The following is a 12906-nucleotide window of genomic DNA, read 5'->3' on the forward strand; positions in this document are numbered from 1 at the left end:
TACTATTTCATTCTCCTCGCGAGCCTTTTCTTCCTCCTCGATCCACTCGCGGCTCGTCGTTTTCGGGGGGAGGGCAAAGGAAAAATGGAATCCAAGCGGGACGGTCGATCGAACGAATCCCTGCAATTGCGTCACGGGCACTCGGGGATCTCGTGGTCCCGTTCTGCGCGAGGAAACGAACGGGGACGTTTGGATCTTATCGCCGAAAGCATTAACATCGCCTCCAATGATCAAACACCACTCAGCCCACGGATCAGCGACCGAGGGATGCTCCGTACGATCCCCAGCAGCGTCGGCGCGATAAAAACGAACCGCTAAAATTTCAAGCACACCGTCGTGTCCGCGACTCTGCGGCCAACAGCTCGAGAGCACGCGTCTCGATTTATAGCGGAAGCGGAGGAAGAGCCGCGCGATGCCCTGGTTCGCTGGCCGAACCAACCCCCTTTATTTCTGTCCCGCAATGGTCGCCGCGCAAAAACTTCCTCGAATGCTTTTTATCGCTAAACTTCCACCACTCCTCGCAGCCTCGACCTCCGTTTCTTCGGATGGCTCTCGTCGATCGAGCTCGGTTCCCTCGAAATTACCGCCAGCCAGCGGGGGGTCTCGATAACTTTCTTGCGAGAGGGGGTGGCGATTACCCGTGACCCTCGTAATTGCCCAACTTCCGCTGGCGGCCGACTGCGCGGTATTTGTTCTGTCAAGACTTGGCGGCTGTGATTTTTGTTTTCCGCCGGACTGGGGGGATATTATTCATGTTAATGGCTCGACCGTTGGCTCACTATCGCGGTAGAAGCTCCGGGGAAATTGGAATGTTTTGCAACACTCCCTGGAAGGGGTAGATTTGAAGTAGAATTATTTTTTATTCTGCATATTTGAGGACTTTGAAACTAACTCTGATGTCTCTAAAAAAAAAAAGAAGATGTCTACCCTCGGTCCCATAAATTATCCCGTGACTTTCTTTAACGTGGCCCTCGAGTGACCTTGATAACCATTCTCGGACCTCGAAGCTGCGTAATCGGAAACCGACGTTAGAGGATTCCTCGTATAATTAATCGAACTAACCGCCCAACAGTCCAAGGTAACAGACACTTTTGTTCGTCGTTCCATTAACGAAAGTGGATGCTTCTCGTGGAAACGTCCCTCCAGTCCGCACTCGCCCCCGTCACCAGTGGAAGCGGGCGAAACGCCATTGTCTGGCCTGGTCGTGACTTAACTCCCGAAGAAGTTTCAGCCAAGAAGAAGAGCAGGGCAAAGCGCTGTAAATTACCCTCCAGGTTTATTAAGGCCAGCTACTTTCGTCACGGCAGCGACATCACATTCGGCTCGATTCTTCTTCCGTCGTTCCGCGCTCCCCTCTATTTCCTTTTTTCTCCGTCCACCTCGGCCCTCATTTCGACGGATTAACTCCTTCGAAAGCCGACGAAGGTATCCATTAATGCCAGGGAATCGGCAAACGGAGGCTGCTCTGATCACCCAAGATACTCGTCCACCGCGTTCCCGATCGATTGCAGCCACCTTGCATGCCTCTATCGACATTCTCGCGATTTTATTCGCAACCGTACTCTTTCGGCACGAAGATAGACAGATGGAGGTTCGAAATTTTCTGCAGGTACTTTCTTGTTGATTGGAAGTATCGGCAACGTCGATGGATGTCCGCGCGCGGAGGGACTTTCAGTTTTGCAATTTCGTAGAAACAAGCTGATTCCTCTTTGGAAATCGAATCCCCCTGAGCTACTGATCCTCGAGAGTCGAGCTTCCGAACTTTCCCGTGGCAAAGTTCGGAGTGCTCGGCTCGGACGCACGATCCGAGCTTAATTAAGATCGCCCAGGATTAGCCGTGGTGGAAAAACACGCGAGCGTGCAGTGGTACTGTTTTAGTCGGGCTGGGAGAGAAATTGAATGGAAAGTCGATTGAGAATCAGTGTCATTTTGATAAGCTGGATCCTCGTACACTTTCTCGGTCACGGTTCAGCCTCGATTCCCCGTCCCCCGTGTTATCGTTCGCCAGTGAATCGAGTATTCAGGCGAGTGAATAAGCTCGTTGCGACGCTTCTCTTAATTGCCCTCTAAAAGAGGAAGGAAAAAGCCGAGGGAACCAGTCCCTGCACCTCTCCCTCTTTCTCTCTCCCGTCTCTCCCTCTGCTCCTCTCTCTCCCTCTTGGATATCTTCGTTGAAATTGATACGTGGCGGTGGAGAGCATCTATTTCGCGCGCGTGCACTCACAATTAACTCGGGCCACTGTGCTCTCGACTTCATTTTATTGGCCCCGTTAATGGGAGTTAATATTCGTTAGTTTTATCAAGGGGTGTGTATCGACGCGCGTGTAAACCGCGGCCGTAAGAGAATCAGCTGGTAATTGGCGTAGTCGTCCGCGGGGAGACCCTTTAATCTAGGCGAGTTAACAACAATCCATAAATTCCTTAACGAGCACGTTACGGCAGATATGTGATCACCGAGCTGCTTCAGAGCGATCTTCACAAGATCATCGTCAGTCCGCAGCATCTCAGCCCCGACCACATCAAGGTCTTCCTGTACCAGATCCTTCGAGGTGAGTGAAAGCAACCTATTTTATGATTTATTCGAGGTCCGTACACTTTGGAGAGGAAGCTGCCCCGAGCACTCCCAAAAGTATCTTTTATTTCTACAGGAATCTGTGGTAAGAATATCGGGGAACTTAAAGCGGGAGCTCCTGTGACATTTCTGAGTTACAGAAACGTCTGGGGGTGGATTGCTTCTGGCTCGCTTGGAAATATCAAATGATAAAAGCGGCAGATCTTAAGTGCGTGTCAGCGAAATCTTGTCAATTTACGACTTTCCGATTTGAAGGTTTTTAATTTATAACTGTATAATTTGCTGCTGAAACTGCCGCGTTTCGTGCTTCTAATCCACCCTCAAACACTCTTGGATTTCGCTGTCCACTGCTATCGCGGAATAAATGTGCGTTCGTAACTTTGCTCTAAGCTCGCCCGTCCCGGAGTTCACCAGATTTATCCGCAAACCCACTGGCAATCCATTACCGTTTCGTAACGTTTCAATAGGATAACACAATACAGTAGGGGAGACCGGGGCTAAAAGTTCCGGGGGTAAGTTGTTCCGACGGCTCTATCTTGAAAATAAAAAGAGCGTTGTACTTTAAATTATTTTTTCCGTGTGAGTTGATCACGCCACTCTGTCCCCCACTTTAATAGCGTCCGCGACAGCGAATTGTGTGGTTGTAAGCAAGGACCTATTAGTCGCGTACCAGATAAGTAAAAATTTTTCTATCATTACTTTTTGGTCTATTTCAATTATTTAACGTAGATATTATAGATTGAATCGTTCTTATGGATCAAATGACATTTAAGAACATGGTGCAATAGTGTTTATCGTTTGAATACATGTATAAGCAGAATAATCTTTGAAATTGCTACATGTGTCGGTAGGGGCTAGTTGTTACCGTGACTTGGGGCACGTTGGTACCGTAAAAACTTGCCCCGCCGCAAATAGGTCTGTGAAGATAGCACCCCCAAATTCGATTTTTTAAAAAAACTCAACGGCATTCGTTTGTCCTTCGTTTGCCCACGTTTGCCCATAAAAATTTTTTTTTTGCCCACCCTCCAAAAAAAGTTATGAACAAAATAAAAAATTTGTCTTCATCACCCACGATGAATACATTTCAATTTTTTAAAAGAAGGATACGAATGTACCCGACCTGGCCACGTTTGCCCACTCTCAGATTTCGTATGCTCACCCTCCAGAATCGAATTAAAAAATAAAAACCTCGAAAAGAAGGGTACAGGTGAAGCGATCGCGTTAAAGTTCGATTATTCTCGAAAATATTATGAAAATCGTTCTTTCAACGGTGCAGTTCGTTAGTTTAGATGTAGAAGAGATTTGCCCATCCATTAATTTCGTATGCCCACCCTTCAGAATCGAATTATTAATGAAGATAGCCAAGAAGTGCGGTACCCGTTGAAGCGATCGCGTTAAAGTTCGATTTTTCTGGAAAATATTATCAAAATCGTTCTTTCAACGATGCAGTCCGTTAATTTAGATATAGAAGAGATTTGCCCATGCATTAATTTCGTATGCCCACCCTCCAGAATCGAATTATTAACAAAGATAGCCAAGAAGTGCGTCGTTGGAAATAATTCGAGAGTATCGCCAGACATCTGTTTACGTTTCGGCAGTGGCACTCGGCGCTGCGCCCCTTTAGTTAGGGTAGCAGCGCTGCGTGTCGTCATCGAACGTGCCGAAACGTAAACAGAGGTCTGCGACACTGGAATTGTTTCCAACGACGCACGAAAGTCAGTCGGTCTACAGAGTTCGGACGCAACTCTTGTAAGACCGTGCGTTCATTTACGGTTTGTGAAGTGACTGTGAGATTATATTATTTTCCGTTGTGCGATATCATTGCGGTAATTAGTGAAAAATGACTAGAAAACCACTCTGGTGTTATTCTGCACATGCTGCAGATGTGTGAAAAGTGTGAAGTGTTCGATGAGCGATACAAATTGAAGTGTCGTTCGAATAAAGTGAGAAAGAAGTGTGTGCAACATTTCTTGGAGAACACGTCACCAAACACCTTTAACCTTTACGGTAAGAACAATCGATTTTGATAATTCATTCGGAAAAAAAAACGAACGGAAAGGTATTCGGTTCAACGGGTACCGCACTTCTTGGCTATCTTCATTAATAATTCGATTCTGGAGGGTGGACATACGAAATTAATGCATGGGCAAATCTCTTCTATGTCTAAACTAACGGACTGCATCGTTGAAAGAACGATTTTGATATTATTTTCCAGAAAAATCGAACTTTAACGCGATCGCTTCAACGGGCACCGCACTTCTTGGCTAAGTTTATTAATAATTCGATTCTGGAGGGTGGGCATACGAAATTAATGCATGGGCAAATCTCTTCTATATCTAAACTAACGGACTGCATCGTTGAAAGAACGATTTTGATATTATTTTCCAGAAAAATCGAACTTTAACGCGATCGCTTCAACGGGTACCGCACTTCTTGGATATCTTCATTAATAATTCGATTCTGAAGGGTGGGCATACGAAATTAATGGATGGGCAAATCTCTTCTACATCTAAACTAACGAACTGGACCGTTGAAAGAACGATTTTGATAATATTTTCGAGAATAATCGAACTTTAACGCGATCGCTTCATCTATACCCATTTTTTCGCGGTTTTTATTTTTTATTTAAATTTTGGAGGGTGGGCAAATGAAATCTGAGAGTGAGCAAACGTGGTCAGGTCGGGTACATTCGTATCCTTCTATTAAAAAATTGAAATGCATTCATGATTGGTGATGAAGACAATTTTTTTATTTTGTTCATAACTCTTTTTTGGAGGGTGGTCAAACGAAAATTTTTGATGGGCAATCGTGGGCAAACGATGGACAAACGAATGCCGTTGAGTTTTTCCAAAAATTCGAATTTGGGGGTGCTATCTTCACAGACCTGCCGCAAATGTATAAATTGTTTCCGCTGTGCTTTAAGATGCGAACATATGAATGAAAGGCGGAAAGGGACACGACTTCGATCGAAGATATGCGTAAAGATAAATAAAAACTGTCGCTTTTGGTTTTCTTTTAAAGATAATACATTTTTGTTGGTCCGAACGTTCATAAATAACCATTATTAATAAAATTCTGCTTTATTTCATTAGAAAATGAAATATTTCATTAAAAGGCAACTCTTATATCATAGTAACAACTTACCCCAATGCGATAACAACTTGCCCCATATAGGGGTAAGAAGTTCCGCTTCGATCAGCCACAAATAAATTACGTTTTATGGGAAACCTATTACAATATATTAAACACAAGCTTAAAATCAGAAGATATAATAAATTTAACAAGAAATTAGTCAATAGTGAAGAGAATAACTACATTATTTTCCAGTCATTTTTTATGTTTTATCGAAATCGGAATTTTTAGCCCCGGCCTCCCCTAATACAGCGGCTTGAATTCGTTGGTCAACTCCATTCACCCGCAAAGTCGTTTCGACTTCGTTCATTCTCGCAGAGTTCGCGCCCAGAAATCCAAGAGGACCAGAGTGGATAATGTCGATGACTTAAATTGGGGCAATCCGGTGCCAGTGACTAAAAAATGAAAAAAAAAAGAGTGCAGGAATTTTAATTCATCGTGGGAATGCTAAACACAGAAGAATGGATCTGTATTTTTAAAAAAATGATAATTCAGGAGCTGCTTCACACCTCCACTCGCGATTTAATCCAACGAAAGCAAAGTTCCTGATTCAGTTTGGCGCGCAAACGTTCTGCAAGGCAGAAGGATCGTTTCAAATCAATCAACGCGCACGCCATCGAAGGTGAAATGACCCCTATCAAACGTATTAATTCGCTCCGTTCTTTCCACCTCTTTTTCCCGCGGGCTTCGAAACTCCTGCGCGATAAAAGCGTCGATTCGATCGGCGGAGCAAAAAGACCAACGCGCGATCACGCGACTGGCCCATTAGAGCGAGCGAAATCGAGAAACACGGGGTTAACTTGAGGAAAAACGCGAGGAGGGTGGCTTTCTCTGGCGTCGGAAGAAAATCTCGAGCTTCCACCTCCATACGATCAACTTTTTCGTCTCAATTTCTACTATTTTTACGCATCTGTTCCTACATTAAAATTTACTAGAAATTAAAGCTTCTTGGACTTTGCGGTGTCGCGAAACTTGTGACTGTTCCAAAATTGAATCTGCTAGGAGTTGGAATGGAGGATTCGATCTCCATATCTGAGAACAGTTTTCAACAAACCCTCCGCTATTTCGGCACAACTTCTGGACCGAGTAACCGTGACGAATTCATAGGGGCGAGGGTGGAAGAACGGCGCGTCAGGAACTGTTCGGAATGATAATTTAGAATTTCGACGAAAAAAGGGACGAAAGGAAGGCGGACGGAAAGTGAGATTGATCGTCTTTGCTCTGTGACCGCGTAAGAAACGCGACCGAGTGCTTCGCGAGCGCAGCGCGGCGGTTAGACTTTCAAATGAGGAGGGATTTAGCGTTAACAAAGAAACAGGAATGAACGAGGGAAATATATCGCGTCGGAAGGTGCTGAAGAAGCCTTGGAAAAGGGTTGACGTCTGACGCTCGAGCTCGCGATAACGATTATCGCCGTGCTCGAGGGAAATGAAGGCGTGCAGCCACTGTTTCCACCTTACAAATTCAGCGAAATTAAAGAATATACGTGTACCCGGAAAGTGCCTGAAACATCTACGAAACAGCAGTCCACTTTACCGCCCAAGAAAACAGGAGACCGAAAACTCCGACGATCCGAGAGCACAAAGAGAATATCGCTACAAACGAAGCTGTCCATTGTCGAAATCCAACTCGGTTCGAGCACAAACTCCAGGCGCCCCCTCGACAAGGGTTAGGAAACCGGACGGATAAAAGAAGGAGCGCTAAGAGGAGCAGTGGAAATTCGGAGAATTTCGAAGAAAGAGGAAAGAAGCAGGAAGGACGAAAGTAGAATAAAAGTTTTGCGCATATAAAAATCTACGGGTGGCATATTGCCCGGAGCGTCGATGCCGTGGAGGGGGATAGGGTAAACAGGATCGTTTCTATTCACCCCCCGGGATCATCCCCGTGGATCTCCACGGTGCTGTACAGTTCTTGTACTGTCTGGCTTGTCGAATTACCTGGCCCGTCTTTCACTGGCGCAGACAGGGGCAGGGGTGTCTGTAGAATGACGTCGCCCCCTCGTCGTCCTATGCTCTTTTCCCTCGATCTCTCTGTCCTCCGCTAATAAGAAAGTCCTCCGTTAATTTTTCGGTGGTCGTTCCCCGACGAGCCACGTCCTTCTTCCCTGCTACTCGCTTCCGAGCCACTCCAGCTAATTCGGCTTTCCGACCGCGAGATTGATGCTCTTTTTCTCCTCCGGCGTCCACTTCATTAAGACGGTCGTCGGCTGATTCTTCTCCCTTCATCCGAGCCACGGATTTGCTCGTCTGGATCCCGGGCCTCTGGATCGCCCGTCGTTATTCCAGCATGTGCTCCGCTTCGTCAGTGAACTCCTGATAATTCCAACGGTCACTTGCTCGACAGGGTTCGCGTGGGTAATCGTTGCTGTTTAAGCGACGAACGAGTGGTCAGACTTAGGCACGGGGACTGGATGCTTTCTAGTGGATAGGCGAGAAACCAGCGTATCTGGGACGCGTCTCTGTATCACGCTATCGCGTCAATTATTCGAGGAGGGCTCGAGGCGCCTCCGCACGACACAGTTCCCTATCGAACTGGAAAATCGTCCGGGCGATCTGCAAGTCAAGTGTAAACATCGTTCCTGCCTGGCGATCGGCGATGACGCAACCCGTGGTTGTGGAAAACTAAGTTAGAGGAGATACAGTTGCTCGATTCGAGGGTGGTTTCGCGTGGAGTCGCGAGGATGGATATTGTAGACGAAAGTCTCTTCTCCGAGGTCTATGATGTGTTGTTTGATGAGCAGCGCCTAAGGCGAGCTGCTCTGGCTATGACTGAATCCGAGACAGTAAGGGCAGCGCGCGGATTGGCAACCTGTTAACACTTTGACGTTCACTTGGGTAGATCTTCTCGCTTCAGGATGCATCCTTGAAGGACTATTTTATTACACTGCTTGTAGGGCTGGTCAGGATCTCCAGGCTTCGAATATGCAATATTGTTTTATCACACTCCGTTTCCGAAACCCTTAGAGAGGACAAGGAACCCTCAGGAGCAGATAGGATCGTTTAGACGTCCAAAGCAGTCATAGTTAAGGGAAACATATTCTTCCATTTCAGTGGAGTCTGATCTTCCGAAAGGTGAAGAAGATTCACTTGAAATACATACTTCTCGCTCCGAAGACCAGACGATCGTCTGAGAATTATCGCATTTGTCTTTAATCATCGCGGGGCTCTGTGAATATAGTCTAACGGGATGGTTGATAAAGCAGTAATTAAACGTGGATTCGCGAATACATTTCCGTCGAGGACTACCACTGGAGACATTTCGAGAAACCAGGCCCTCCCCCCCGATCGGCGTGTCCCTTTGAAATTAAATTCCGTGGGGGATGAAGCTTGCCGCGGGAAGCGAGTAACGACACCACTCGTGTCGGTCCTTGAGCGACCAGCTCTTTTTACCCGACTGAAAATCAAAGTCGCGTCTCAGCGAGATCAAAACCAGAGAAATTTTCTTCCGCTCCCTTCGATATGTTTTGCATCGGGGCTGCTGTCATTCCCACCCCCTAACGACTTACCCTCTTCTTTCTCTCTATTATTCTCCGCTGCTTTCTATTCGTTTCCTCCTCAAGTTTCTTGCTTGTCTTTCGTCTGCATGATTCTAAGAATACCTCGGATGGTTTAATAGAGGCCCTGTGCGGTATTTAAAAATTCCCGTGCTCCATTGATTCTGTATTTGTCAGTGCGAAGAGACCGAACCTTTCTTCCGCGACATACAAATTCTGTCCTCAAGCTACAACCCCTTTGGCTCCACCGCGATCTTTCGAATCGATGCATAAAAGAACATTCCGCTCCGTAGCGCAGACTGTCGCGTAATTATTATGGAAAAACTCCCTCGTTCGTCGCCCGGCCGAACTCCACCACGTCGCTCAACAATCCACGGAGTTAATTAAACCGCCGTCCCGCTCTTTTCCCAAAGCGCTCGCTCGAAAGCATTACTCGAAAAATCTTACTTTAAAGCGCTCGCGATTCTTTGTTCCCCGGGCGCGTCCTCTCCTCGCTCTTCTTCAACAACCCCCAAAGCGCTCCACCGCCCCTTATCGACGCTGTCTCCCCAGCCGGCTCTTCACCCCGTTTCCCTTCCCTTTTTCTGTCCATTTGCGTCCCCGCGCGCTGCAAATGCAAATAACGGACGTGCACGCGTCGCGGGGGTGCGGAATTTTCGTTCTGCCCCGACGTTCGTCGAAGGAACGCGGAGTAATAATTATCGACCCTCCGCCCCGGGGACTGGTGGCTGGCAGTCGCGACAAATATTTACGCCGCCCCGAAGAAGCCGAGGAATTCGCGGCTGGCTGGCTATTATATCGCCCGGCAGCGGTAATTCCAGCGATTCTTCGCGCCCCGAGTGCGCGCAGACCCGAGGCGAACCGCAACTATAAATAATTCAAGTACAGACGAGGCAATTTTTATATTCTTCCCCTGACCACAGAAGTCAAACTCCGTTCAGCGCTATAAATCCTTGGCAGCAAACTTTCCACCCCTAAAGAAGCGATCCGCTGTAAGCTGCACGGGGCGAAACTGCGAGGGCTAGCCCCCAAGTGTCTTCGAACATCCACTTCCTCTCGTCACGGCCACAGCCACGTAAAATCAAGCTTGCGAACATATCCGAACCATTTCCCAACATGCCACTGATGACCCCTCGCGAGCTGTTCCATTACCAGCAAGTAAACTTGAGCTTGCAATGTTTGGCGCCTCGTGGTCCCAGCTTTCCCCGGTCGCTTCGATCGTTAACACGCTGAGAGAGCCGCGGGCCGTCGTCTCCTCGTGTCGTCGAAATTAATTCGTCAAAGACGACAGCCGGGGGTAGGCGGAGAGAGCAACCGGTGTCTCTGTCGGAAAGTATGGAAGTCGACGCGTTAATACATCATCCCCCCGCGTGTCTATAGTTTCGTTTCTCTTTCGGCCGGTAGTTTTCGAGGGTAATTTGTCACGGCTGCTTCCCGTTGTTTCCGCGCGAGGATGCAGCAGGATACACCGCGGAATCAGGATACAAAAGAGAGCTCGCGTTAACCGCCACCCTCCCTGCCACACCCCCGCGACAAGCTCGCGGAATCATTATGCACACTCCGATGAAGACGCTCCCCTGAATAATAATTTTTCCTACCACCCGCGTTCTTTTTCCCTTGTTTGTCGCGAGTCATGTCGCCATTAAAGCCCCTCTCCTCCCCCGTCGCTGGGAGCTGAAAGGAGCTGGCGATTTTCGTTCGTTTTCCCGCGTCTCAATTCGAAGGGAAACTTTTTCAACCCGCTTGACCCTCCCCCTGCGCCATTGTGCGACGTTTAGGGAACATCCCCTGTGGTTCCTGCTTGGCTCTCTGTTTCCGGTGGTGTTTTATTTTGAGCGGCGACTTTGGGATAGCCGAGTAGAATTTATGTAGCACAGTTTCACGTGGCAATCGCGTCCCTTTGAGTCGCTGCTTTTGGGAACGTTTTGGTGCTTCAAAACGGGGGTAAGTCGGGTGGGAATGAGTTAAAGGTACTGCTTGTACGTGGTCGTCTACTTTCATACACGCCCCCAGAAAGGGAGGCAGAGAAAGAGGAAGCAGACACAGTTCCAATATGCCACAGAAGATTGCAAACGCAGATGCAAGCAGGCGGTGCGCAACACACGTCGCATACAAATGGATCTTTAGAATCGTCAGGCTCGCGTCGACCGCGAAGAAGCGGGTGGAGAAGACGTGGACGGGGCGAAAGTAGATTGCAGAGGTAATAAAGCTGGAAGCAACGGGGGGAGGACACGGAACGGGACATCTCTCCTACGTTTTAACTACCCTCTTATAAGATTTGCATTAATTTTCACTCATAATGCGATCTCTTGTCGCTGCTGCGAGCCGCCGACGGCGCTGCAGCCTCGTAGGGAGCTGTTTGCTCGCGGAAAAGAGTTGGTTCGAGTTACTAATTCCTGGGCAAAGAGAAAGATGACCGAGGGCTCGATGGAGAAACGGTGGATCCAGTCCAGCTGGTGATTTATCGCGCCCCTAGCCTGTCGGCTGCTCTCCTATCATCCTCCTCCGATCGCAACGATTGCTGCTCTCCGGCACAACGCAGCCTCCCCTCGGAAGACAACGTCGTCCCTCAATTTCTTTCGACAGCTACCATCGCGGGCGCGTCGATACTAGAACCGAGGGGCGAAGACAACCAACCCCGATGTTTCATTAAAAGTTAACAATCCACAGCAAGTGGAAAACGCCGGGATCCTTTCCAAGGCACTTCCTTCGTCTCTCGTAACGCCCGGTTCTCTAAAAGAGAAAATGAGTGCGAGGAGCTGGACGTCAAGACAAGCCGCGGCCTCGCGTGAATTATGAGATCGCCGGGATTCGTGGAAGCCGTCTAATTTAGAGGAGCAGCAACGTTTTGCTTTAATAGACGGCGACTGGTTCTCGAAATAAGAAATCCTCGGCGAGAGGAACGACTACAATGAAATCCAGCCGTGAAACGCAGAGATTCCAGCGTGGTCCTTGGAGGGACAAAACTCATCAAGATCGTAAGTTGCTCGGGTTAAAAAAAAAAGAAAGAAGGAAGAGTCTAGGTTGACTGTGAGTGTGATTTGGCTGGGCGACACGGGCACCAGGATCGAACAACAACGACGGGACGATAGACAGAGGTATAGGGATAGGGGAAAGGGCGATGATCCCTCTCTGGAGAATTCCTCTCCGCGATACCCAATCTTCTCACGGGCAGCGTTTCGGCCGTGTTCGAACTTTCCCACCCGGTATAACGTGGCACGTAAAGCCCGGACAGATAGAGCAGAGCTCCTCTTCTTCTCTTGACTGGTCCGAAACCAGTCCTGCCACCGCCCATCCGTGACCCCAGACCCCGTCATCCGGTCGGTTGCTCGCCGCCACGGATTCTCCTCTCCTCTGACTCGCTTAACCTCGCTCTTCCTCCTGCTGCCTGCCTCCACGCTTCCTTACTATCCTCCTCCATGATGTTTTAATTAAGCTGATCCCTAGTCGATAGAATGCCTATCGCCTGTTCGCGTCTCCTCGCTGTTTCCTCGCCTTTTTTCCAGCGACCACAAGTTCAGGCCTGCCACGTGGCTATTAAATATGTTTCCTCTCGTCCGCTCTAGTCAGTGCAGAGGGAAATTCGGGGAACTGGGTGCTGGTGGAATCGAGCAGTCCTGCTTACGCTTAGAATTGCTTCGAAGCAATCTTGCTCCACCTCTTCTTGATTGGTTCTGAGCTTGCTTATCGTCTTCTCTGTATCTTGCGT

The 12906-nt window shown here is 48.2% G+C and overlaps 1 protein-coding gene across 7 annotated transcripts in view; it reads left to right on the forward strand.

Annotated features, from left to right (window-relative positions):
* Nmo (serine/threonine-protein kinase nemo) overlaps positions 1-12906 on the forward strand; it is a 137040-nt gene that overhangs the window by 94997 nt on the left and 29137 nt on the right. For all 7 annotated transcript variants that reach the window (XR_013086204.1, XR_013086205.1, XR_013086206.1 and 4 more), the window contains exon 4: positions 2443-2549. Coding sequence is in view for 4 of the 7 variants with exons in the window: in XM_076817990.1 (XP_076674105.1) it covers positions 2443-2549 (107 nt within the window). In the remaining 3 variants the exon portion in view is untranslated. The remainder of the gene's footprint in view (positions 1-2442; positions 2550-12906) is intronic.

The sequence above is a fragment of the Andrena cerasifolii genome, chromosome 8, assembly GCF_050908995.1.
Source record: "Andrena cerasifolii isolate SP2316 chromosome 8, iyAndCera1_principal, whole genome shotgun sequence".
NCBI classification, from domain to species: Eukaryota; Metazoa; Arthropoda; class Insecta; order Hymenoptera; family Andrenidae; genus Andrena; species Andrena cerasifolii.